Here is a 27,758-nt window from a genome sequence, read left to right on the forward strand (position 1 = left end):
CCAGACAACTGGAGCCAGGAGTCTCGATGGAATAAGACACTGGTTGCCAGTGAGCATGATATGGTAAGAGGGAAGTAGTGTCAACCTATACGGCCTCTTATAGCCTCGGATAAGATCACACAGACAACACACAATGCACATGCCAATGAACACTACTTCTACAAAGCTGTTCCAGCTCTGACACATGATGTGCATGTGCACCCTTGGTTGGAATCCATATAGGGATTATAACTCCAAGAAGTGCAACCATTTAAACCACCATACAGGGTACGTGCAACCTTTCCTTTTTCTGCCAGCCCTAGTAAAATATCCCTCCACTTTAGCCAACTGTCTGTGGGGTTATTGGTACCCACCAGGGCTAGTTTCATTGAGCAGCTATAATATCCCACTACCAACATTGCTTTAGTTCTTTGTTCTCTTAAATGCTTTTCACTTGGTTCCTGAAAAGAACATAATATAACCAGGAATGCATTTACTGGAGCAATATTGAAGAAACTATCTTGCATAAATACCAAGAAGGCTTTCCAAATAGTAAAAGAGACTTCACTGAATTAGTTTCCCCTTCAACTTCATGTGATGTGGACAGATTAGATTCTATGTAAATAGTTATATCACCCACAGAGAGAGAGAGAGAATTTTACCATGTAAGAGCAGATGAATACTATCTAATAGCGATATATACCACACAGAGAGAGATGATTGTAAGAGTGTACTGTGCTATATTAAAAGCTAAGTATTATTGTATGTGCAGATACAAAAAAAGAGAGGAATTTCCACAACTGAGCCAGTTTACGCATGAACAAACAGCTTTAAAAATTTACTAAAAGTTCTCCAGTTAGCTAATTTTTCTCTTCCTTTGAATCTGCACATTCAGCCATGACATATTAGCCAAAAGTTCTGTTACATATGGAAAGGGCAGATGGCAAGTCAATACCCAATTTCTTGAAACTTTGAGGGAAATCATTATGTACAGCTATATCCATGGTCCTAAAGATGACCATTAAAATCAAAGTACCTTAATTTACATTATTATGAGTTATTTTTGCTGTAGCTTAATCCAAGTCACATAATGTAAATTACTACCTAGTCAGTTACAAAGACTTAGCTCCATACACTTTAGTGACTAAAATCTCTTGTACTTTGCAATAAAGTTCAACGTTAAACTATTTCTGTGACAGTTCTACAGGAGAAGTATTTTTTTTCCAGTGACTATTGATATCCTTTTGTCTAATTACTTCTGACAACTCAACTATCACATTACATTCCACTAACCCAGTCCAAAAACAAGAAGTCACATTCTAATTTCAGCGGAAAGTTCCCTCAGTAGCAGAGTGATTCAGCTTCATGCAGAGATTGCAACATTGCAAGTTCAAGGAAATAAGAAACTTGGAATGGAAATTATGGACAGTTTACTTCCCTATTTTAGAGAGATTATTTGTTTCTATTAATTTGGGCCTGATTTTGGGCCTGACTCTGCAACCCTAACTTGCAAGACCAACTGCTAATCTTAATGATTACTCACATAGGTAAGACTGACTTGTGAGTATAAGCTTTGCAGGATCTGACCCTCAGCATTGTTTCGTTCTGGTCTCGGTTTTCAATATTTATTTATTTTTTCAAGGAGATCCTTATTTCATTATTGAGCTGTCATTTGAGGCAGTCTATAAAATGTTATCATCAAAAGAACTACTGTGGAATCTTTAGGGCTGCCAATTAATCACAGTTAATTCAAGCGATTAATGCAAAACAAATTAACTACATTTAAAAAATAACTGCAATTGATCACAGTTTTAATTACACTATTAAATACAATACTAATTTAAATTTATTATAAATATTTTTGGATTTTTTTCTATATTTTCCAAACACACTGATTTCAATTACAACACAAAAAAGTATATAGAGCTCACTTTATATTATTTTGATTATAAATAAATATTTTCACTGTAAAAAAGAAAAAATAAATAATATTTTTCAGTTCACCTCCTGCAAGGACTGTAGTGTAATCTCTTTATTGTGAAAGTGCAACTTCCAAATGTAGATGAATTTTTTTTTAACAACTGCACTCAAAAGCACAAAGAGCACTGCATGTGAATTTGAGGGCAGAATTTGGCCCAAAGCATTTAACAATAGTAATCAGAGAAATTAAAAACCACACACACACCCTCTAAAGAGACTAAGATGTGCTTTTGAACTGTACAAAAATATTAAGCGGTATCAGTACCCCTGACTTTTGAAGTCTCAATCCCTCCAAAAGCAAATACGCAAGTATTATCTCTTTTTATTATTTCACAGTCTCCCTGTCTTCATAGTAATAAGATGCTAAACAAATTCATATTCAGATCCATATATTTCAGAAGGAATACTTAAAAATAATAGAGTGGGTCATTGCTAAAGTGGCTCTATTCCCAATAGGTTTGAGGAAATGAAGTATAAATAGGGTTGCCAATTTACTGATTGCAGAAAACCAAACAACCTTTTCCTTCCCCTTCTCTAAGGCCCCGCTCCCACTCACTATCCCCCTCCGTCCATCACTCGCTCTCCCCGCACTCACTCATTTTCACCAGGCTGGGGCAGGGGGTGCAGGCTCTGGGGTAGGGCCAGAAATGGGAGGCTCAGGGTGTGGGAGGGGGCTCTGGGCAGGGGTGGGGGTGGCTCTGTGCTGGGGCTGGGAATGAGAGGTCTGGGGTGCAGGAGGGGGCTCATGGCTGGGGGAGGGATGTGGGAATGGGTACAGGGTGCAGGCTCTGGGAGGGAGTTTGGGTGCGGGAGGAGGTTCCGAGCTGGGGCAGGGGGTTGGGGCATGAGAGGGGATTTGGGGTATGGGCTATGGGAGGGAGTTCGGGTGCGGGAGAGGGCTCAGGTCTGGGGCAGGGGGTTGGGATACAGAAGGGAGTTCATGGTGTGGGCTCTGGTCACCGCTTACCTAATGCGGCTCCCAGAAGCAGCGACATGTCCCTCTGATTCCTAAAGTGCAGGGGCAGCCAGGGGGCTCTGCACACCATGTCCGCCTACAGGCACCATCCCTGCAGCTCCCATTGGCCGTGGTTTCCAGCACTTGGGGTGGTGCCTACGCTGCGGGCAGGGGTAGTGCACAGAATCCCACCAGCCGCACCTGCACGTAGGAGCCAGAGGGGCATGCTGGCCATTTCCGGGAGCCGTGCAGAGCTGTGCAGTGCAGCCAACCGGACTTTTAGCAGACCAGTCAGCTGTGCTGACCGGAGCCACCAAGGTCACTTTTCGACCAGGCATTCCAGTCAAAAATCGGATTCCTGGCAACCCTAAGTATAAACAGTCATGTATTTTCACGCTAAGAGGGCATCTTACTTACTACATGTTAAGCAACACAAAGTGGGTGAAGAAAAACGTTAACTAAAAAACTAGAAAGCCAGTTCAAATATAACTGTATATCTACTACTCACAGTGAAGAAAGATCACAAGTGAATAAAAAGAAAGTGGCAGTTATCAGGCCAAAAATATAACTTACCGTCTTGCCTACAGGAAAATTGACTGGCAGAACTATAACGGAATAATTTTACCACTATAGTCAGTCATACTGCTATATCTCCCTATCTGGACACTATTTTGGAATAAAAGTGACTTTCATTATTCATTCATCCATTCATTATCACAAAATAGTGTGTTCAAACAGGGAATTATACAAGCATGTCTACAGAGGTATACTTATGCCACTATCGCTCTGCCAATTTCCCCATGTAGACAAGTCCTAATATTGAAATTAAAGCCTTGTCTACACAAAAATTGCACCTCTAACTATACCTGAAAGGGTTAAACTGGTATAAAAGCTGTGCGTAGGCCAGGCCTAACTCATAACAACATGAGATAACATCAAAGCTGGGCTGCTAACTATCTGAGTAAAGAGTACAGGTGACCCCTGGCATGCAATGGTTACAATCTGCCAGTTTAATTGGGCCTTTACACACAAACTACTAGGAGCTTATGAAGCCTTGATTTAAAATAAGGGGTCAGATTTACTGTTGCTGATTTAGGGAAGGGCAGGTTCTACCTTCTTGCTCTAGCCTTGTTCAGCATACCTGAGAAAGAAGCTGATCACAGGGAAGGATAGTGGTGGAACTGCCATTTTATCCAACCTCAAGGCTCTACCGAGTAAGATACTTCAATTAAAATTAGCCATGTGCTTTAATACCCCTAAGTGCCAAGATGTTCTCCAAAGCCACCGATGTCAGTGGGCATCTCTCTTCAGCCTTGCTAACCATGCCCCCTTCCAGGGCCAGTGTAGCTCACTGTTAAGAAAAAGCTGACCAGCTGTGGACCCAGACAAAATAATGTCCAGTTTTTAAAAATGCTGCAGGAGATTAGTTCTGTCCCATTTCAGCCCAACTGCAGTAAAAAATGTTCCCACTCCCCATCAGGTTTTACAGGAGACAGTCATCCTCAGGTTCCCTAGAAAGCATAAATAAAGGTTCAAAGAATAAAGGCTTCTTCTAAGACCTTAGAATATTAAAGTGTTTCCTACAGAACTTGGGCCAGAACCTTCTTGCTGAATTTTGCCTTAGTAAAGCTAGAAAGATCATTGAGCCCTTAAGACGCAATCTAGACAGCCACAAAAGCCCAATTATGAAGAATTTATCTTTTTATATCTACACTAGATGACAGATTAAGTCCTACATATAAAATCACTTTGGATAGAGTAGGAGGTAACCCAGACACACTTGGTGGAAGACACCTGATGGAGTTTAGAGGTTGTTCAGCTGTGTTCAATTTTCCAAAAAAGCATGTAGTACTCTTATTCCCCAATCTATTTGTTTTCAGGTATACCAATCACTTTGAAGTCAGATTCTTGCATTGTTCGGTAAAACTCCTTAGCCTGACTCTTAAGTAATAGGATACTGGCAAAGCATGGTTTCATGCACAACTTCTGAGAAAGGGTGGCACTGACACTGTACAGTATAAAACTGAAAGTGACTCTGATATTTGCATTGTCACTCCTTCCAGCATCATACTTCAAATCCTTCAAGCCCTTGATCATGCACAATCTGTGTCTTCACTACAGCATTATCTCCTCTCGGCTGAGAAAGTGGCCAAACTGCAAAACACCACTCAAACTGCACAGAACGACTGTATTAGCAGCACAGAGTGGTTGCAGCTGACAATTGTGATAACTCAAGTTGCGGCCTATAACCCCCAACCGGCCAGACAGGTAGTGAAGACAAGCCCTATATCATTGCTGCCATCCTTGCAAAAAAGGACTGGTAGGGCTTACTTTGGAGCCTCACAGCAAGACTTGTAAATCAGCTACAGGAGAAGCTTATGAAATATGCAAGACACTTCCGTTTCTTCTGCCCTAGAGTTAAGCACGGTATATTAATCTTTGTCTTCACTGCCAAAAAGGTGTGTTTTTACTCCGGGTAACTACCATGCGTTAACTATGCTGCTGCAAAATACTAGCGCAGACAGGACACTGGAGTTTTAATCATGATATTAAATACGAGATGTCAATCCCAGGTGGGGGTATAGCATTGGCCTTAGCTAATTGCCTTGTTGTAAAAGCTATAATGCCTTGTCGCCACTAGGATTTTAGTGAGATAGCTAATGCATATTAGTTAACCAGCAATAAAAACATTTCTCTTGTGCAATAAAGATATAGCCACAGAAGTTCTCCCATCCCAGGTTAATAAATCATAGTTACCAGGCTTAAACAACCATCCTAAATTATAATAAAGAAAAATTGTATACAATGTATATCAGAAAGCTTTAACCATACTAGAAATAGTCACCTCAAATCATGTAATGGCATTTATTAGAGAGAAATAAAGTGAAGTGTCTTTGGGATCTTGCAAAACAACCCATTTTTATTCTCTCTCTCTCTCTCTCTCTCTCTCTCTCTCTCTCTCTGCATGGACAAAGCTTTGCCTCCATTTTATACAACCACTCCGGACATTTACAAAAACTTTGTTCAAGAAATAGATGGGTTTTTTGTAAAAATTTTGAGGTACGTCTAGTCTCGCAATCAAACCAACCAACTGCTTAATGATCATCACAGCTGTGCAACATTTTTTCAAAGAGAAGAGTTGGCCTGAGATAGGAAGATCTAAAACTGGCTAACAAAGAAAATGTTTAAGCCAGTGGTTTTCAACTTTTGTCCACAGATCCCTGGGGGTCCACAGAAGGGTGTCATTAGAACAGTGGTATTCAACCTTTGGTCCATGACTCCTGGGGGGCGCGGGGGGGGGAGAGGGAGGAGTGTCTGTACACTATGTCTAAGATTTCCAAAGTGGTCCGCACCTCCATTTGAAATTTGTTAACGGTCTGCAAATGAAGAAAAAAAAAAAAAAAAAAAAAAGGTTGAAAACCACTAGTCTAAGCTCCGGAAGTAAGGGATCCTTTAGTCATGAGACACCCCTGGAAGATTTAGAAAAGATTTAGGATATGTCCACACTGCATAGCAAACCCAGGAACTGACTCAGGTTTAAGTCCAGCTTCCTTCCCCCCCCCGCACGCGTACACACGCACACACACAAAGCCTTCCGACATGTTCCAGAACACAGGCCTGCTGGCTCACCCAGGGATATGGGTCTAAGCCTGCATCCCGCTGTAACACATGTCCAAGTCCACTCCCTTTGCAGTTAGGATATAGCAGAAGGCCTATGTTGCCAGACTCCTGTTCGGAGAGTCTGTCAGTGCTATCCCACAACCCCCTGGGTCCTTCTCTCCCCAGACTTTCCACTCAACTCCCAGGAACCAGAAGCAACATCCTGGTTCAAATACAGATGCTTTGTGTTTAACCTGGCATTTCCACACAGATGCAGCCACTGTAAGCACAGTTAAATCTAGCTTATTCAAAAACTGAGAAGATGCCCCCTACCCAGTGCGCTGCTAAATGGCCAGAAGAACATACAGATTTTGGTATGGAGCCATTATTCTGGCAAGAACACAAGAAACAAGAATGTTTACGAAAACATATCAGAGAGGCTGGCGGTGTTGGGGATCCACCACACCCAGCAATCAATACTGGGAGAGAGTCAAGGGCCTCAAGACCAACTATTGCAAAATGAAGGATGGGAATCATACATCAGGGAACTGCCTGGCTACCTTCCCCTACCAGGAGGAATTCAAACAGATGCTGGTAATCGGGCAAAACACAAAGCCCACAACGCTGTATGACAACCTCCTGAACAGGGGTGGCATGCTTATAACTCGAGAAGCAGCACTAGAGGAGAGCCTGCAGTTGCCGGATCATACCCCTTAACAGATCATCCTGCTTTCAATGTTGCTACTAGAGAGTAGCATATATGAATTACTTCTGGTCACTGATCACTACAAAAATAAAACCTCACCCAACAATATAATTTAAGCATTAACAATCTCCATATCTATGGTTGAAAACTTGCATTTTACATTAAATCTTATCGATGTCATTTTTCCTCTAGTTTTGTTTTTAGTGTACGGGAAGGCTAATAACGTAAACTTTTACATTAGACTTACTATATTTCTTTTGCACATTAGGAACATTAACACACTTAAAAATACCAGTTTTAATAGAACACATTAAGCTAAAATTTAAATTAGTAATTATTTAATTAGTACAAATCAGCTTGGTACCATCATATCCCCATTTTTTTTTTCTGATTTTCCATACTCTAATAATTCCTCAAGCCGGATGAGGAAGGATAAGTGCATGCATACACCAAAAGCTCTCCTTTCACGTGGAACTGAACACCCACTGTTTTTTGGGATAATTTGTTGAATCTGCATGTGGTATGCCTGAAAGATGCCTACATTCAAAACTCCAGCCACAAAAGAAGCTTTCTTTAAGCAACATGTAGCTCCTCTGAAGACGTCTTTGTGCTCAAGAGTCTAGTTGCAAAACCTGGAGGGCTGAACAAAGCAGTGACGGCACAGTGTATGCAGTAACTTCATAAATGACAGGATTATTTGCAAGATAGTTTGAAGAGATGAGAGATCAAAACACAGTTTGAAAAAAAATAAATGATAGATCTACCTGTTTCAAATATTGAAAACTGCTATGGTGGTTTGATGTCATCTTGTTAATTTCTACGCTGAAACATTATAAAGGTTTTGTCCTCTTAAATGGATGAACTCCAAATGAAAAAGCAAAAATACATAATCTCTGGACCAAATTAAATCCTGATATTTTTGCGGCTGATTTCAGTAAAGTCCATCCATTCACATCAGGGCTGCACACACATTGGCCTTTAGACTCTTAAGAGTTCAAGAACAGAGTTCTGCTAAATAGATAGATGTATTTGGATTAGAGAATTTACAGTTATTTATTTGGCTCTCTTTTGCAAAACATTTGCAAGCTGGGCAATGGACTATCCCTTCTCTCTTTGGAACTATCCTGTAATGAGGGACTCCATCCTTAATGGTGTAGAAGACCCGAGAGCCAGATATACAATAGATCTAAGATTGAATTCTTCCTCGTTAAATACTTGAGCCTGACTAATCACTTCATTACTTCAGAGATACACTGGTATAAAATGGGAGCAATGCAATGATGAACCAGGCCAGCTGAGTCTACCTCTACCCTGATTTACTTCCATGAAATCCCATCAAGTAGAAAAATAAAGTAAGGAAAAGTTTTCTAGGTATCAAATATTGTTTAAGCAGCATAGCTGTGTTGATTTACACCACATCAGGATCTGGTCCAGTATATGTAACACAAGTCTGTTGCCTTCCTTAGCCATATTAAACTATTCCTTAAAACGAAGAGTAAGTAAGAGTAAGTTAAAAAAAATCAACAACATGGAAATTCAATCAGAAAACCTTCTAAATGGAAATTAGGGAGATTGTATCTATCATGGAACCTTTTTACTTTTTGTCTATTTCCATTAAACTCAGTTAAAGCAAAGATACTTTTTTTTTTTTTTTTTTTTTTTTTGCAATGGCTGCCATATACATGATGTATGTGTTAGGATGAAAACTTTTATCCTGTTAAGTCAAACATGGTGGTACTAAAGAAGGTCCATTTCCATTGTTTACAATTTTGCTCCTCAATTCTGTTGGTTATGTATGTGCTGGTTATGTAATTATTAATTATTAATTATTATTATTATTATTATTAAGATGCTTCAATAGCAAGGAGGAAAAATCACAGTTTGCTAGCAACACAGTGACTGAACCAGCTGGGGACTAACTTACAAATCCTTTTGTGATGGAAGGCCTTTATATCAGAAAGAAAGTATAGTCCCATATTAAGGAGGGGTGTTAAAAGACCTTGAGAAATCCAGGCATTTCACTGGCGAGGGAAAATGAAAGCATAGGGAAAGCACTAGAGAGTGAGCCTGCTCTGAACACTGAAATAAAGGAGGGCATTATCAGGGCTCTGCTGTGATACTTGCAAGGCTTGTAAGGGACTGCAGTCTTGTCACTACCAGGATGTTTCTACACAAGTACCAGTGTGTGTAGCAGAAAATACTAGATCTTTTCACTTCTATTTTTGTTGTTAAAAATAAAACCCTCAGACATGGACTTCTACTGTATACCTCCTTGTCGTACTTAAAGGGACACTGTCATGCCTCTTTTCAGAGTAGCAGCCGTGTTAGTCTGTATTCGCAAAAAGAAAAAGGAGTACTTGTGGCACCTTAGAGACTAACAAATTTATTTGAGTATAAGCTTTCGTGAGCTACAGCTCACTTCATCGGATGCATTCATGCCTCTAGAATTGAGTGCAAATTCTGCCAAGCTATCAGTCTTACCTTAAGGAACTAAAGCAGGGGTCAACTCATCCTGTTCCATAGGTAAAACCACTTTAAAATACTACTAAAATTTGCAAGTGTGAAACATGTGAAAACCCAAAGACATTATATCCCCTTAGGCCATGGGTCAGTTGCAGTGCTTAAGAGGCAGGGTTGGAGTCTTGTGGTTGCACAGAGCATGAGGTGTGTGCACACCCCCAAAAGAATCTCTCCCAACCCTGCAAGTTTTGGTGCATCCATTCAGAGTGGCGGACCCTCAAAGCTCCTTCTAGACTTCCACTTCCAGGCTGCCATTGATCTCCCAGTCTTTCTTCACAGTCCTATCCAATCTGACTGGGACAGTAACCCATGGATTGCCATTCCGTGGCTCCACTACCTGTGTTTCCCAAACCATGCAGAGAAGGCCAGAATGATGTTCACAAGAAAGGGCTGCTGCCAGCAGACAGGGGGCATTGACACACACAACTCTCATATGCCTCTTTCATTCTCTGCTTACATATGGCCAGCATTTTCACATTTGCTCCCTGTGGAACCCACTGTTTGTTTTCAACCAAACTTTTTCACACTGTGGACCATTCCTTCAAGGGATACTGCCAACCTGATTTTACTTTTGTTTTAAATCTTATCTCACCTTGTCTATCTTTCCAATTGAAATTTTTTTTAAAAAAAGTGTGTATGTTGCTTAATGATCAAAAACATGCACAACAAAAATTACATATTAAAGAAATATCAACTTCTATATCCCATACCATTAACAAACCATGAGTCTGAAGATGATTCAAGTGAGGCAGTTTCGGCCTGTTTCTGGTCCAGCTCCCGGGACCAGAGGTGAAAAGGACTGTGGGTTCTATTTCTGGCTCTGTCATTGACCTGTCACCCAATGCAGGGCATTTCACCTCATTGTGCCTCTGTTTTCCCTTGCTTCATCTGTCTTGTCTATTTAGATTACAAACTCTTTGGGACAGGTATTCTACTTGTGTACATATACAGTGGCCGTATAACAGACCCACCTTACAGGGAGAGATTTAAGAAGCTCAGTCCAAGTCCTCAGAGAAAAAGGTAAGAGGTGAGTGAGAGCACTTATGTGGGGAGTTTGAGATAGTTGAAATTCTTCAATGCTGCAGACAGAAGCATAACATGATCCAATGGAGAGAGGCTGAAGCTAGACGAATTCAAACTGGAAATAAGGCATAAATATCTTAGTCAGGGACTGACCATTGGAAAACTTACCTATAGATGTGGTGGGTTCTCCAACACTTGCAGTCTTTAAATTAAGTCTACACCTTTGTGAAAGATATAATCTACCTCACTCAGAAGTTGTGGGTTTGATGAAGGAATTACTGGTGACGTTCTCTGGCCCGTGTTATGCAGGAGGTCAGACTAGAGGATTTTAATAGTCCCTCCTAACTTTAAAAACTATTAATCTCAATTGGGGTTCTAAGTGCTACTGTCATACAGCTAAATAATAATTACTGTTAATAATCCATATTATAACTCATTCCTGTTCTCTTCTAGACTTTGTAATAGAAAATGAGTCCACAACATAATTAAAGTCAAGTTTAATGACAAAAGCTGCTGCAGTTCACAAAATAGAGATGAGGTTGGCATATATAGACTCTTCTGTTTATTTCACTCTACTCCTCTAAATGAGTAGTGACTTAAGGTTACGGGAAAACTAGATGGGAGACAGTGGTAAAGTTGCCTCCAATTTTCATTTGAGTAGGGTTTTTTCCCCTCTCCATCCTCAAGAGGGCACAGAGTGTTAGTTATGTAGTGTCTAGCTTTAGACCTATTTCAGTGGTTTTCAACCTGTGGTCAGCGGACTCCTGGAGGCTACGTCTAAGGGGTCTGCGAAAAGTTGTTGTTACCACAGAACAGTGTTTTTCAACCAGTGGTCTGCAGACCTCAGAGGGTCCACAGATTATGTCTAAGATTTCCAGAGAGTTCTGCACCTCCATTTGAAATTGTTTAGGGGTCCACAAATGCAAAAAGGTTGAAAATCACTGGTCTACTTAATACTTGATCAGCATCAAGTGTCTCCTGAGCCTGCACTATCCTCCTTCTCAGAGCAACTGTATGCAGCACTCAACAGCATGTTGCAATGGTCCATCCTTAATCATCCTGATTTGCAACTTCAGCAAGGCTCCTATAGATGCAGCTAGACCACTATGTTTCCTCAGGATTTTAGATGCCTATGGACAACCTGGTGCACGCTCTCTCTCTCTCACACACACACACACACACACACACACACACACACACACACACACACACACACACACACACACACAATAAGCATGTTGAAAAATACTGAGAACATTGTAAGTTATGTAGCAAGCATTAAAATAATGAATTAGTAATTTATTGTTATTGTGCACATTAAACCAATGGGCATGGCCCACCAGCCCAGCACTGATAAAAATACAGGAATCTTTGACTCAGGTCCCAGCCCATGCTATTAGGGCAGTAGATTAATTGCAGTTAACTCATGTGATTAACTCAAAAAATTAATTACAATTAAAAAATTAAATGCAATTAATCACAGTTTTAATCGCACTATTAAACAATAGAATACCAATTGAAATTTATTTAATATTTTTGGATGTTTTTCTACATTTTGAAATATATTGATTTCAATTACAACACAGAATACAAAGTTTACAATGCTCACTTTATAATATTTTTATTACAAATATTTACACTGTCAAAATGATAAACAAAAGAAATAGTATTTTTCAATTCACCTCATACAAGTACCATAATGCAATCTCTTTTATCATGAAAGTGCAGCTTACAAGTGCAGATTTTTTTTGGTTATGTAACTGCACTCAAAAACAAAAAACAGTCCTACTTCTTGCTCAGCCAATCCCTAAAACAATCAAGTTTGTTTACATTTTCAGAAGATAATGCTGCCTGCTTCTTGTTTACAACGTCACCTGAAAGGAGAACAGGTGTTCGCATGGCACCCTTGTAGCCGGCATTGCATATTTACGTGCCAGATATGCTAAACATTCATATGCCCCTTCATGCTTCAGCCACATTCTAGAGGATATCTTCCATGCTGAGGATGCTCATTAAAAAAATAATGTGTTAATTACATTTTGACTGAACTCCTTGGGGAAAAGTACTATGTCTGCAACTCTGTTTTACCCGCATGCTGCCATATATTTCATGTTCTAGCAGTCTTGGATGATGATCCAGGACATGTTGTTCGTTTTAAGAACATTTTCATTGCAGATTTGACAAAAAGTACCAATGTGAGATTTCTAAACATAACTATAGCACTTGACCCAAGGTTTAAGAAACTGAAGTGTCATCCAAAATCTGAGAGGGACGAGGTGTGGGGCATGCTTTCAGAAGTCTTAAAAGAGCAACACTCCGATACAGAAATTACAGAACCCGAACCACCAAAAAAGAAAATCAACCTTCTGCTGGTGGCATCTGACTTAGATGATGAAAGTGTTGGTCTGCTGCTTTGGATCTTTATCAAGCAGAACCCATCATCAGCATGGACGCGTGTCTTCTGGAATGGTGGTTGAAAAGGAAGGGACATATGGATCTTTGGCGTATCTGGCACATACATATCTTGCAATGTCAGTTGCCACAGTGCCATGCAAATGCCTGTTCTCACTTTCAGGTGACATTGTAAACAAAAATCGGACATTATCATCTCCTGCAAATGAAAACAAACTTGTATATCTGAGTGATTAGCTGACGAAGTAGTAGGACTGAGTGGACTTGTAGGCTCTAAAGTTTTACATTGTTTTATTTTAGAATGCAGGTTTTTTTGTACATAATTCTATATCTTTAAGTTCAACTTTCATTTTAAAGAGATTGCACTATAGTACTTGTATGAAGTGAATTGAAAAATACTAATTATTTTTATTTTTTTACAGTACAAATATTTATAATCAAAAATAAATACAGTGAGCACTGTACTCTGTGTTCTTTTTGTAATTGAAATCAATATATTTGAAAATGTAGAAAACATCCAAAAATATTTAAATAAATGGTATTCTATTATTAACAGTGCGATTAATCACACGATTAATTTTTTTTAATTGCTTGACAGCTCTATATGCTATTGTATTTAGCAAGAACTGCCAAGGATATTCAATTAATCATAGATAAATGCACATGCAAATGTAAGAGATGGAGAAGGAAAAATCATATTGGGCCAAACTGTTAAATGCCCTCAGCTCGGCCTCTAGTTTTGTGCCCAAAATCAACTGTGAGGTTGAATGTAATCTTATGGATTTAAATGATAGTGTAGAGACCACTAACTGACTGAATTCACTTATCAGGTAGTTAAATATCTAGAAATTACTGTATCATTTATTCCCACAATTATTTGTGCCCACAACTGACTGCAGATAGAAAATTAGAGTCCTCTTTTAAAAATCTGGCCTATTAAGTCAACTAGTTCATATCTGTGCATAGGGCACTCTCCAGGAGATTAGATAGCCATCAAATGAGCCTTAACTGAACAAGTAATTGAGTCAAACCAGAATACAGAAAGATTTATGAAAAAAAATCATAATGAGTATCTTTTAACTGGTTGTGTGTCTTTCCTGACTGCTGGATGTCTCTCTTCAGGTACAGTTCTCTAAACCTTAGCCCTTCTGGTCCATTGGTAAATAGGGTAATGTTGTTTATATAGTGTTGGCACAAAATCTTTCATGCCAAAGAAAACTCTTGGAGAAAGAGGAGAAATTGATTAGTTTCCTATGTCTACCCATGTTTCCCATAAAATCTCTGAACATCAAAAGGATCATAGAAGTGCCTTATACCATAAACCCAATCCAATAGCACCAAATATAGAGCAATGGAGTGAGATGTAAGGTGCCCTACTTCAAAGACAGGTGGAGCTACCATTCCTGCAAGCACTTCCCAGGAACACCAGGTGAAAATCTGGCTTTGTCCTTGGAGTTTTATCTGATTTCATGAAAGACACAGTTACTAATCAATCATATCCTATGCAGGTCTCCTTTATAAGAAGCAACCAAAAGCTTAATCCCTGGATATCAGTATCCCCTTGTATGCACGTTTCTACTAGGCAAAATTAAGTCTTTCCTATTTTAAGGATGCAATATATTTTTAAAAAGCAGAAATTTCCTGAGAAATTACACAAATAGTACATAGACTGAGTCAGATAAGACCACGTTTTCCAAAACAGACTACATGGTATGCATCGGTAGTATTGATACAAAATCATCTGCACTCATCAAAACCAGACTGTCTACGTGGAATTGGCAAGTCAAATGCAAATACAGTTTGATTGCACAAATGCATTTTCTGAGTAGGCAGAGTTAGAGGCTAGCTAATTCTGATCAATTTCCTTATGTATGAATGCAGAAATCTAAATGGAGTACTGGGAGGAAAAAGTCTATTCAATGAAAATTTCAACTCAGTTTACCTATGCCTGCATGTGCAGTGCCAATGGAATGCTGGCAGGATGTTATTTTTATTGCAAACTAAAACTAATGCCCATGTATGAATTATCTTTTAAACTCTAACCTCATTTTCACTAACACGCTGACGGATACAGCCATGATGAGGAGAATCTTTTTGTGCCAAATTTCAATTTTCCATCTCTTCCCACTGTGGTGCAAGAGCTATGAAAAAAGTCAACGCTTTTTTCTTTTTTTTTTTGCTGGCAGAAAGTCTTACGGTTTCTCCACCCTGTCCCCATCCTCTCACTCTCTCTGTGATTGACAGTGACCCAACTGTTTTCAGTTAAACTTTCAGGGAAAAAAACCCTGCTCTCTAATAGAGAACAAGTATGCCAAATTTCAGTCACAAAGGTAAAACTTTGTGAAAGTCACAACCAAAAAACTCCTTAGGGTGGAAATGTATGGACAACTTGAATATAAGCATCAGTAAACACTCACTTTATGATGTAGCAAAATAGAATTATTATGTCATGATGGTAACATCTAGCTTAGAACTATATGTTGTCAAGTGATGACAAGCTAACACAAAAATCTTCTGGTGAGACAGAGTCACAGCTTGTTCTCCTGGGCTGATTATGTTTACAATAGATAAGATAAGCTTCCCAGAAAGGTCAATGTGAACTGCAATAACCTCACAGCTTTTGTCCAGTACATGACAACACAGTCCACAGAAAAAAGAATTGTTCAGGTAGGTTAATGTATACTGCTGGATTCCCTTGGTCTCCTTGTTTTGGGGTTTTCTTGTAAGAGCTAAAGTGTGAACATGAGAATCTTGGATACCCATATTTTATACATGCATTATATTTCCAAATTGTGGGTATACTATGTCAACCAGTTTGCTAATGTGCAAGAGATGCTTATAATCTACTGCTGTGGGAAAAGTGTAATGCATACATAACTATTAAACTCCTGCAAAACTAAACAGATATCTTATGTATCTGGGCAACAAAATGGTAGAGGAAATTCAGTGTTAATAAATGCAAAGTAGTGCACATTGGAAAACGTAATCCCAATTATACAGACAAAATGATCAGGTCTAAATTAGTTGTTACCACTCAAGAAAGAGATCATAGAATTATCTGAGATAGTTCTCTGAAAACATTTGCTCAATATGGAGCGGCAGTCAAAAAGCTAACAAAGTTAGGAACCATTAGGAAAGGGATAGAAAATATCATAACGCCAATACCTAAATCCATGGTACGCCTCGAATACTGAATGCAGTTCTGGTCACCCCCATCTCAAAAAAGATATATTAGAATTGGAAAAAGTACAGAGAACGGCAAAAAAACGATTAGGGGTATGGAGTAGCTTCCAATGAGAAGAGATTAAAGATACGTGGACTGTGCATCTTAGAAAAGAGAGAACTAAGGGGAGATGTGATAGAGGTCTATAAAATTATGAATGGAATGGAGAAAGTGAATAGGGAAGTGCTATTTACCCTTTCACATAACACAAGAACTAGGGGTCACCTGATTTGGTGACCCCTAGTTCTTGTGTTATGAGAAGGAGTAAATAACACTTCCTTATTTACTTTCTCCACATCAGTCATGATTTTATAGACCTCTATCATATCCCCCCTTAGAATGTGTTACCATCTGGCTTGGAGTTTAACTCTGAAAGAGAGGCAATAAGAACATTCCAGCCAAATGTAATTGCCTCATGGTAGAAGGAGAAGCATTGTAGAGAGAGCAGGTTCTCAAGACATGTAGGGTTTTACATATAAATACCTTAAACTGTACTCAGAAATAAACAGGAAGGTAGTACACGCTGAGAAGAATGGGTGTTACATGCTTACATTATCAGGCTGCCCCACTTTATAAGGTGGGCAACCATGTTTTTTGTAGAGTTGACTGGGAATTTTCTGTCAAAATGATTTTTTTTTTAATGGCACATGTAGCTTCCATAAAATTCAAATTTTCCCTGGTGAAATTTCAAATTGAGCCATAATTTTTCGGTCTTCCATGAGGATCAAAATTACATGTTTTGTTGCAGTTAGGCTTGACCCTGAAATATTTCTGACAGAGTCATATGGTAACAGGGGAGTCACATGATCACAGTAGACCCTGGGAGATGCAGTCCAGCCAGGGAGCCTGGCCATTAGGAAAGATTACGGGAATGCAACTCCTGAACTAAAACTCCAGTGAGACACTATTGCGCTTTAGGCAGATATAGTTTAATTCTGAACTGACTAGGAAAATAACATTTTGATTTTTCGCAACAAACCCAAGTGAAATGTTTTGATTCAGGAACATAAAAATGTTTTGTTTTGACATTTCCAACATTATTTTTTTCTTAAACTTTTTGTTTGATAACAAAATGTCAAAATTTTGACTTTTCATCCTACACTGAAAACAAATGTCAAAATATCAGAATTTTCCCCAAGATAGAAATTCTGGTTTTCTTTCGCTCAATCCTAATTCTTTGCAAGCTGAGGCCAAGGGAAAACCCACCAGTACAATGCATCTCAGTCTAGCCTAGAGGTGACAGAGAGTCATACTGGAAAGCAAAGTCCACAGCAACCTGGCCAGCAAATGATTAAAGGCATTTTGGGCCACTGCTTTCACTGGAATTCTAAAAAGAGTATGGACCGAATAAGAAGCTGAAGCTACTCAGTCATTAGAACTTGAGCGAGCAGTCACTTCCTGGTCAGTTTTTCCATATGTTTACCATTAACCCATATCTTATGTGTACTGAACTTTCATTTGAAGATAGCTTTCCTATTGGCTGGCTCAAATACAAAGAGACCACATTATCTAGGTTGAATATAAAAAGAGAGAGAGGGTGCAACAGAATAGGTGTACTCAGGGTAGTACACCTCCAAATAGCTTTCAGTCTGGCTTTATACAACATGGTAAGTAGTTTGGATGAGAAAATGAAACTCTGCAGATCACCATAAAAGAGCATTTAAGTCAACATTTCAGGTAGACACACATGCTCATTAAATTATGGATATTTTTGAAAGTTTCCTTATTGTGGTTGACTCACTGTTCAACAAAAGCCTGCTGCAGCTTTGGAGCCCCAATATATACACCTGCAACATCCACAATAGATGTTGGAGTACTGTAGCAGTCACCTGACCTGTAAGGTAAGCCCTCTGCAACACGGACCACGTCTACCTCTATTTAAGGAGATCAGTGCTCAGCACGACAGGGCCTCAGTGCTGATGGAGGCATTTCAGTACTACCATAAGATAAGTGAATAAAGAATAACCACTCTCAGAGTAATTTCTGACTGGAAGGAATGTAAACCACTACTGGGCTCTGCAAATGACTGCTGATAGAACTGTTTTGATATGAATGTCCAATGGATAGAACAGAACTGAACCTTATCCATTCCCAGCAGTGGATTATCAACCAAGGAGTTCAATGTAGTCTCCTATCCCGCCCATGTCTAAAGCCCAGCTGACAAGGATCAATGAAACAAAAAGACTTCAGATCATGTAGTATTTGGCCAGCCAAATTCAAGCTAACTGAACCTTCTAGAGAAACAAATGTTTATGGAAAATTAAAAATGCTTGAACTACCACAAAAAGGTTTCTCTTAACTCTTCACTTAAATTACTGCATTTCTGTCATAACAATCCTGTATGTCAATTGCTGTAAAGGGTATAGAACATTCTCTACATTGCAGGTTAAACATAATGCTGTCTAGTCTAGTGTAACAAAATATATGTATTGTTTTAGAGAAGGGGAACCTAGAACACAGAAACCCCAAGTCACTAATCCAATGCTTTAAAATATTAGATTGTGTACTTGGACTCTCCAGGGGAAAGGCAATTACTGCTCCCTTGTGGCTGATTTATGAATGCCAGCCTATGATTTTGGAACGACCTGTCTGAAGTCAGAATGTGGCAGGCTCTACATCTGTGTACGAACGGGAGGAGGTGAAAGGGACTCCCCACCCATTCATTCCTGGGGAGGGGTCAACCATAAGGGATCAGTGCTACTGTTTCTTGCTAGGGCCAGAGATTGTTCTAGCCTCTTTACAGGTCAGTGGTCCCAAAACTTTTCACATTGTACCACCCCTTACTCCTGTCTGCACCCTCCCCCCCAGGAGTCAGGGTCAGGAACCAGGGCCAGAAGAGGGCGCATGGCCAGGGATAAGGGAGCCAAGGCCGGGGCTGGAGCTGGGGCCAAGGCCAGAGCTGGGAGCAGAGTCACAGCCGGGCCATGGTCAGGGCCAACAGCCAAGCCAGGAGCCGAGGCTGGGACCGCAGCTGGAGGGTGGGGTTCTGGTTGGAGCAGAGCTGGGGGCAGAGCAGGGTTGGGTGGCGCTCCCTCACTGATCCCGGTGGGGGCTGGCCCGGGCCCCACTGCACCCTCCCAAAACGATCCTCCATGCCCTCATAGAGGGCCACATCTCACAGTTTGGGGACCACTGCTATAGATGATAGAAATGGTGGGGATGAGGCTGAGGCCATGGGGGAAGAGAGTTGGCTGGGAGTTGCATGCTGCACCCTTTCAAAAAGGTGGCAAAGGCGTTCAAACTCCCTCTGAGGAAGAATTCTGTCAAAGCTCCTATGGGGCTCCTGATGCCATGGAATCCCCCAAGCAAACACTCAGATGCAAGACTGTGTATTAAAACTAAAATTCAGTCCTTCGTTCAGAGTAAACCACCAATACGCAACAAAAATTTAGAAGACCTGACTCATGAGGAAAGGTTACAAAAACTAGTGATGTTTAATCCTAAGAAAAGAAGACTGAGGGGGACCTGATAAGAGTCTTCAAATATGTTGAGGGCTACTACAGAGAGGACTGTGATCCACTGTTCTCCAAGTCCACTCAAGACAGGACAAGACAAAACCAGCTTAATCCACGGCAAAGGAGATTTAGGTTAGATATTGGGAACAGCTTTCTAACTATTAGGGTAGCTAAGTTATGGAATAGGCTTCCAAGGGAGGTTGTGGAATCCCCATTACTGGAGGTTTTAAAGAACAGATTAGACAAACACAGATTAGACAAACATGGATGGTCTAGATATACTTGGTCCTGCCTCCACACAGGGAGCTGAACTAGAAAACCTCTCTAAATCGCGTGCAGTCCTACATTTCTATGATTAGTAGGGCATATAGACAAGAAATAAAAGTTAGATTTAAAGTTGTGGGAGTAAAAAAAATAAGAGTTGTAATCTAAATATTTAAAAACACAGAATGACAGACAGGGAAAACACACCCTAAGATTGTCTTTTTTATTATTATTTTCTAAGGACTGTATTATGCATTTTAGAAATTGGTCTGCATTCGGAAGGTGCAGGGAGGAATCAAGCTTCTATATAATTCCAAGGAATGAAATCTGTCTGCCAAAATTTCTTCCAAGCTTCTGGGAAACAAGACTTTGAAAGGCTGCAGCATTATTTGCCTTCTTCACCTGGCCAGTGTGAACAGCCCAACTGGATTATGGCCCCAATGTATAATGAGAGGCGTTCCTGTTCCATCTTGAAGATGAGGCAGATCAACGGTGGGAGCAGAAATGAAGGCAGAGAGTCGAGTGAATTATCCAAAGCCACACAAAAGGTCAGTGGCAGAGCTAGAAGAGCACCCAGGTTTCTTGGTTCCCAGTTAAGTCCCCTATACACCACGCTGCTTCCCTTAATTCGCACTTCTTCCCCAAGAGCAGATGAATTCAATCAAGCTGTAAGCGCCACAAACTCTTATAATATTGTATCAGACTAAGTCTCCAAAGACACTATTTTACTCTCTATAGTTGTTTATAACAGGTCCACAAGTGCAAGAGAAACACATAGAAAAAGAGGGGCCATTGGGAGGATAATTTAAATGGGAGTTGCAAGTCACTCAAACGTATGCCTTTATACGAAAAATAAAATGAAGGCAAACAACCAATAATATGGATCTAAACAGAACAGAAAGAACAAGAAAGATACAACTGAATGCATTTTTTAAACAAAAGTTCTACTCAAGGTATATGGCCAATATTTTCAGAAGTGACTAATAGTTTTTGGGTGCTTCAAATTTTCAGGTGTCCATCTGCAGAAATCTTCAAAAGGCCCAATTCCAGAGGGCAGATGCTCAGCAAATTGTGAAAATCAGGATCCTTCAAGGTAGATCAAAGTTTGGCATACAGAAGTTGTGGTACCCAAAATTACCTGATTCTTTTGGAAAAATCTTGGCTATGTGCATATACATTTCAAAAGTAACTGGTAATTTTGGGTGCCATCAGAGTTAGGGTTAAACAGAAGAATAATGGCTTATAAATTGTGAATCAAAGATTTATATACATTTTATAGATATCTAATTTATATGGCATCATTAAATGTAACAGTAATTTATGTTATATATTGTAACATATTAGCACACCCTCACAGCAACTTTGGGTAAAAAGAGATAGTTACTCTTGCAGACTTTTGTATCATACAACAGGATGTCTATTATGGGTATTTTCCCCTTATTCCTACATGCCCCATAATGAGTGATGTGAATTAACATGCATGAATACCAGTACACTAGATGTTCTAAATTATTTCTTCATTTTCCCTTCCTTAATGAGAGAAGCAGCCCTTTTGGCTCTTGGAAGCCAGAATACAGGATGCAAACAACTGTGTTTGTAAATTTTGATCTAACCTTTAAAAAATAAGCTGACTTTAATTCTTGGGGTGGGGAAAAGGGGGGAACAAAAAACAAACAGCTGACACCTGAATAAATACAAAAAAGTTTCTTTAAACTAAAGGTGCTGCCAGTTCTTTTTAGCTCCCTGATTTATGTTGAATACACTCGAGGCTTTGCTCAGAAATCTCTTCCCCCAGCTACAGGTGTGGCTAATTTTATTAGCTACATTTTCCAGGCATCTCATGTGCTGACCTATTCCAAAGAGTTCTCTCCAAGAGCACTTGGATCCACTAGAATACACTCAGTACTACTCTCATATCCCTAGTAAGCCAGCAATGACTAACTCATCAGCACTAAGTCCCAGCCCCAATAGAATGGCTTGATAGTGTGTAACAAAATTAACTTAAACATAAGACAGACATGCACACCATAGGACTGCACAAGCATTACAAGGGCTATATGGGATTTTTAAACTAAGATGATAGGAACACAGGATTAATTTTGCAGCTGTTCCGTCAATAAACAAGTATAGAGAGAACCAAACATACACTGAGACAAAATTTATTTTCATATATTAACCCCTCTTTGCACTTTTTTTCCCCCTAGATGAAACTCTCTAGGGAAGTCCCAAAACCATAGATGGCATAGAAGAGGAAAGCTGGGAGCATCAATAGCAGTAATACACCCTGAAAATAGATGTGCCAGTCTTCAGAGGACTTTACAGTGAACTAAAGAATTGACTCTGAAAATTAATTTTATCCACTGCAGGTTTAAATTATCTAATGCATCATTTCCACATTTAGTTAAAGAAACAGTTCATTACTCAGTTTCTACTCCTTTTGCACCCTGGGAATAATGAATTCCATGCTGCACTTCACAATTAGTTAGAACTGTCCAAAATTCTTGAAACTGGAGTAGTAAGGCTGCCTTAATTTCCCCAGATTCCTAAAGTTCCTGCTCTAGAAAGCAGTGCTGCCCACAGATCCATTGGCTAAAAACCTTTGACATCATTCTCCACGCTATCATCATCACTGGCTTTAATGGACTTACACTGTCACAAAACCATTGTTTCTTTTCCAAATCAGAGTCTTAAAGCAGGAGAAAATATTTATTATAAGAAAGATCTGTAAGCATGCTCTAATACTATCTCAACAAAAGCTATGAAAAAATATGAGTGATTTCTTTGCACTACAGTGCAAGCTTTATTTTCCAGTTCTTCAGATACATACCAAACACTTCATTATCTTCTGAGGATTGTTTGGGTAGTCTGGCTGCTTCGAGGCTTCCTTTATTTTCAGTTTCCTCCACTTCCTCCACTTTTGTCTCCTGTAACACAAATACTTCTTTAGATATACCATTTGAGGTAGCAGCTGCAAGGAATATTATTGACATTATTCATCAGAAAAAAACAATCAAAACAGAAAACCCAAAACCCTCTGAAACAAATATTTCTCTTAAATAAGTTTTTTTATGAAATGGTTATATTCTTATGTAAACGATGAAATAGTGCTTTTACAATTTCATACACATGCATGCATATATATAGATGTATAGAAAATAAACCACAAAAAGCAGAATTTTACTATTTTCATGAGTTCGGGGTGATCTAATAGCTCACTGGAAGCTCCCCTTCTTTCTGTCACTTTCTAATTATGTGGTGGTAAACCCAAATTGATGCATCTGCTCTGCATTTTCACTAGGGATTATTTTATAAATAATTTTTTTCTCCCACTCCCTTCATTGGAAGCCATTTTAGTTAGTTATGGTTACTGTTAGCAACATGCTTGCATTACTTGTCTTCACCCCCCTTTGCTATTTCTGTAATTCAATGTTGTATACTGTCAAACTAAAATTACACGCTCTTTGAGACAGGTACTCTCTCTTTAAGTCCGGGCAGGACCTAGCACCATAGGACCTCAGTCTGTTTAGGGCCTCTAGGTAACACTGTAATACAAACAAACAGCAATATTGATAATAGTATTTATACAATTGTAATATGTGATATCACATGCCTTTCATCCCCGTCACCATGACAGTGAGACTTCAATGATGGAACCATGCAGTTCTGCACCACACAAGGGGGCTGGATTTGGGGAAAATGCATACTCCCTATGCTCCGCAAAGAGCCCATGCTTGCGAGCACACAAGGAGACTTGTGGTAACACTACCAAACCCTTGCAGTCACTCAATAGGCACCTACTTATTGGCTGCTTCTTCCCCACTACACCCCCTTCACAAATACAGAGCCTGAGTCCATTTCTGGGTGTGGTCTGAATGGAAGAAGGCTGCTGAGCCAGGCACTGAGACACCTGGACAGAGGGGAGAATATGAGGGATAAGGGGATGGTTTGGGGAGAAACCACCACACACAGTAACTAGGAATATATGGACCTTTGACATTCTGCACAGATTTTGTCCATTACTAGGAGTATATCTGCACAGCACCGTAAACCCAGGTCTGCGGAGCCCAAGCTTGTGGATGAAGGGTAGGTCTACACCGCAGTTAAAAAACCTGCAGCTGTCCCAATCCAACTGACTCTGGCTCTCAGGGCTCAGGCTGTTTAACTGTGGTGCATATGTTCGGGCTCCGGCTGGGGCCTGGGCTCTAGGACCTTGTGAGGTCAGAGGGTCCCAGAGCTCATGCTAGAGCCCGAGTCCAAATGTCTACACCGCAATTAAACAGCCTCTTAGCCTGAGCCCCGTAGCACAAGTCAGCCGGTACAGGCCAGCTACGGATGTCCATACCCTCAGCGTTTCCAAGCCAATGCTTGAGTGTCCACACTACCTTGTAAACTGGGCTAACAAATGCAGGGCCCAGGTTTCACAGACGTGCTAATGCATCCATACCTCACTACACAGACCTTCTGACTTGGGTCTGCAACTTGAGCTGCAGACGCATCACAAAACGACAGGGCTTGGACACAAGTCACAGTGGAACACAGGCTCTGACCCACCCCGTAAGCAGGGACACAGGATCCCTGAGTACCTGCTGACCAGAGTCTGCCTGATTTATATATGGAGGGAAGGGGAACCTGGGCTTAGTATGCAGTGTAGACATACCCTATTTGTTTTTCTTGTCCATTTAGACTGTAAACTCTTTAGGGCTTAAATCATGCGAGAAATCCTGACCCCACTGAAGTCAGTCGACCACAAAACTCACATTAACTAGAATAAGACCAGGATTTCCCCCATGTTTTCTTCCGTAATTCTATGGAACTTAATACAATGGGGCCCTCATCAAGATGGAGGCCTCTGGATGCTATTGAAATACAAACTGTTAATAAGGAGTGAGACTGGCCAAATACAGCTCATTTTTCATTGATCTCTTGTTTAACCTGATAAAACTGGTTATCTCAAAACAGCGAGAAGAAATTCTATATGTATTTAGGAAATTTAGCAACACTTGTTCATTTTATGTGTGAACTTTATAAAGTTTTCACCTTAAGATTAGTTTAACAGCTTTTAAAACTGACAGTTCTGTAATGGGAACATGCTGTGCATTCAGTTCCCATGCCAACCTCATTGCTATGTGCCTCACTGACTGCTAAGTAATAATAATGACAATCACAAACATCCAGCTTATAGCATTGTGTACTGGCATTGTATATACCAGTCAGGTACTCAAAACAGATGCATGCAGATAGGAAATCTGGCATGCATAATCAAATATTTGGAAAAGGGCCCAAAATGACTAATGCAGTATTAAGTATTTCTGGAAAGGGTTTATTAAGAGCTAAAAGGAGAAGAGAAAGAAATATCAAAAGGCTTTTACCCTAATTTTCAAGAGTAGACCGTATTAAACTACTCAAATAGCTGATCACTGAGAATGCTTTTTAATATGAAGAACTGGATGATTCACAGGATTAGTAATTAATTAGCTACAGGACACTTCACTTTGAGGATACCAGCTTCGGCACAGGTCAGTAGTAATGAAGTATAATCTGTCGGCTTCTCAGTGGCTAATATGAAACAAGCTCATGGAATGTATCTAAATTCCTAGTAGACTGATTCCCATATTCAAATTTGCATCTCTTGACAGTCTCAATAGATATGCCAAGGACTGACTATGCATGGGTGTGATTCAAAGCATCCTGTACTCTCACCTTACATTCTACTGTAATAATCTTGCACAAAATATGCTTTGGGACGTATCATTTGAAAACTAACAATGTACCAGTCAATATCATCATGGTGGAATGCATGCAGCAACATTATACGTAAAGTTATGAATTCTCCCTGAATGACGCTGGTGGCACATGTTTGAACCCATGCAGCCCCGTGTAGGAAGAACTAGTCAAGCAGGTCTTAATGGGATGTGTGTGCACCTAAGCTGTAAACAGAATCCTCAGACAGCAAGAGGGGAAACAAAGAACATAAAGAAAATCTGCACTGCAGCATACATAGGTGAAAAGAAACAGCCTGAAGCCTCCTCCCTTCTTGCTCTCAGCTTGAAAGAACTTTCTCTAGCAGTCACTCGCAGGAAAATGCATTTCAAAGGGTGACTGAACTATAAAATTGATGGGCATAAACATCCCAGGTGGTTCTCTCTCTCGTCTCATCTGTTTTCACTCTCCTGATCTAATTGTGGGTGAACACCCCCTCTCAGCTGTCTTCTGGTTCTTGCGTGGCACTGGCGAGTGCGAGCGCTGCTGGTTAGCCGTGGTGGAGGTCTTCAGTGTTGGGGAGTGGCGGTGCAGAGGATCTCTGCACCCAGAGTCCTTTTTCGGTGCCACAGTTCTCTCTCACCGAGGCCAGTACACTCTGAATCAAAGTGCTGGTCTTGGGGTCCGACACAAGCTGTGCCGGCTGGGGATGGAGAGCTGACTCCATGAGAAGTAGTTTTAACCTAAAGTCTCTCTCCTTTTTGGTTCTTGGGCAGAAGCCTTTGGAGATCTTGCACCTGTTGGTCTGCTTGGGGGAGGCCCACCACTTCAAAAGAGAGTCGTTCAGGTCGCCCCTGAGCCAGTGGCGGATTAAAGATTTTGCCGCCCCTAGGCCCTGAAATAATTGCCGCCCCTCACCCCCCCCGCCTCAGCTCACCTCCGCTCTGACTCCACCTCCACCTTCTCCCCTAAGCGCGCCACCGGGTCCTGCTTCTCCCCATTCCCTGCCAGTGCTTGTGCATGAAACAGCTTCGCAAAGGAGGGGGGGGAAGAGGAGGAATGTGGCACGCTCAGGAGAGGAGGTGAGGCTGGGGCGGGGATTTGGGGAAGGGGACCAATAGGGGCAGGGAGGGGGCGGTGAATGGGGGTGGGGAAGGGGTCGAGTTAAGGCAGGACTGGGGGTGGAGGGCGGGAACCGGTGCCGGGGGAAGCAGCCTCTGGCTGCTATTATAAATTTGCCACCCCTGCAAATTTGTTGGCCTAGGCACTAATACGCCACTGCCCTGGCCATAGGCTTCTGGCAGGACCCACATGGTTTGAACCTGTGAGACTGAGGCATGCCCCAGTCCCTGGGAGGGGAAAACGCAGTGGGTGAAACCCCAACAGAAACTTAACTCTACAAACTACCTGAAATACTAACACTAAGTTAACTCTTTACAGGTACAAAGAGGAAAAAGTACTAGGGGATCGCTTGCCGTAGAAAGAGAAGAGAGCAGCTCCAACAACCTTCACAGGCGGTAAGAAGGAACTGAAGAGGTAGCGGGTTGGCAGGGGCCTATATACACCGCCATAAAGGCGCGACTCCAGGGGGCTCCATAGCTGAACAGACGGATACCGCTAAGGGAAAAACCTTCCAATAACTGTACATGCGGCTCGCACACACCTACCTGGAATCGAAATGAGCAAGTACTCAAAGAACCAACATTACTGGAAACCAGAGTCTGACTGGTATATGCTGAACAGGCCACTGGGGTCAGAGCTGTTGGACCAGGGCTTTAGTTAAACACAGTCACTCAGGATGTGATCTGCATGCTGGCAGGCTGCTTGTGAGCAGCCCAAGTTGGATGTTACAAGAGCAAAGCATCATGAGGCACCCAAGATCGCAGGGCAGGGGTGACACAGCCCTCAATGGCCTGGATTACACCCTGGAATGTCATATGA

General features: G+C 40.8%; 1 protein-coding gene across 8 annotated transcripts in view; it reads right to left on the reverse strand.

Moving 5' to 3' along the window:
• LOC119851238 (myelin basic protein) overlaps window positions 1-27,758 on the reverse strand; it is a 184,321-nt gene that overhangs the window by 76,368 nt on the left and 80,195 nt on the right. For all 8 annotated transcript variants that reach the window (XM_038390772.2, XM_038390774.2, XM_038390769.2 and 5 more), the window contains exon 3: window positions 22,945-23,041. In XM_038390772.2, the coding sequence (XP_038246700.1) occupies window positions 22,945-23,041 (97 nt within the window). The remainder of the gene's footprint in view (window positions 1-22,944; window positions 23,042-27,758) is intronic.

Source organism: Dermochelys coriacea, chromosome 2 (assembly GCF_009764565.3).
Source record: "Dermochelys coriacea isolate rDerCor1 chromosome 2, rDerCor1.pri.v4, whole genome shotgun sequence".
Taxonomy (NCBI): domain Eukaryota; kingdom Metazoa; phylum Chordata; order Testudines; family Dermochelyidae; genus Dermochelys; species Dermochelys coriacea.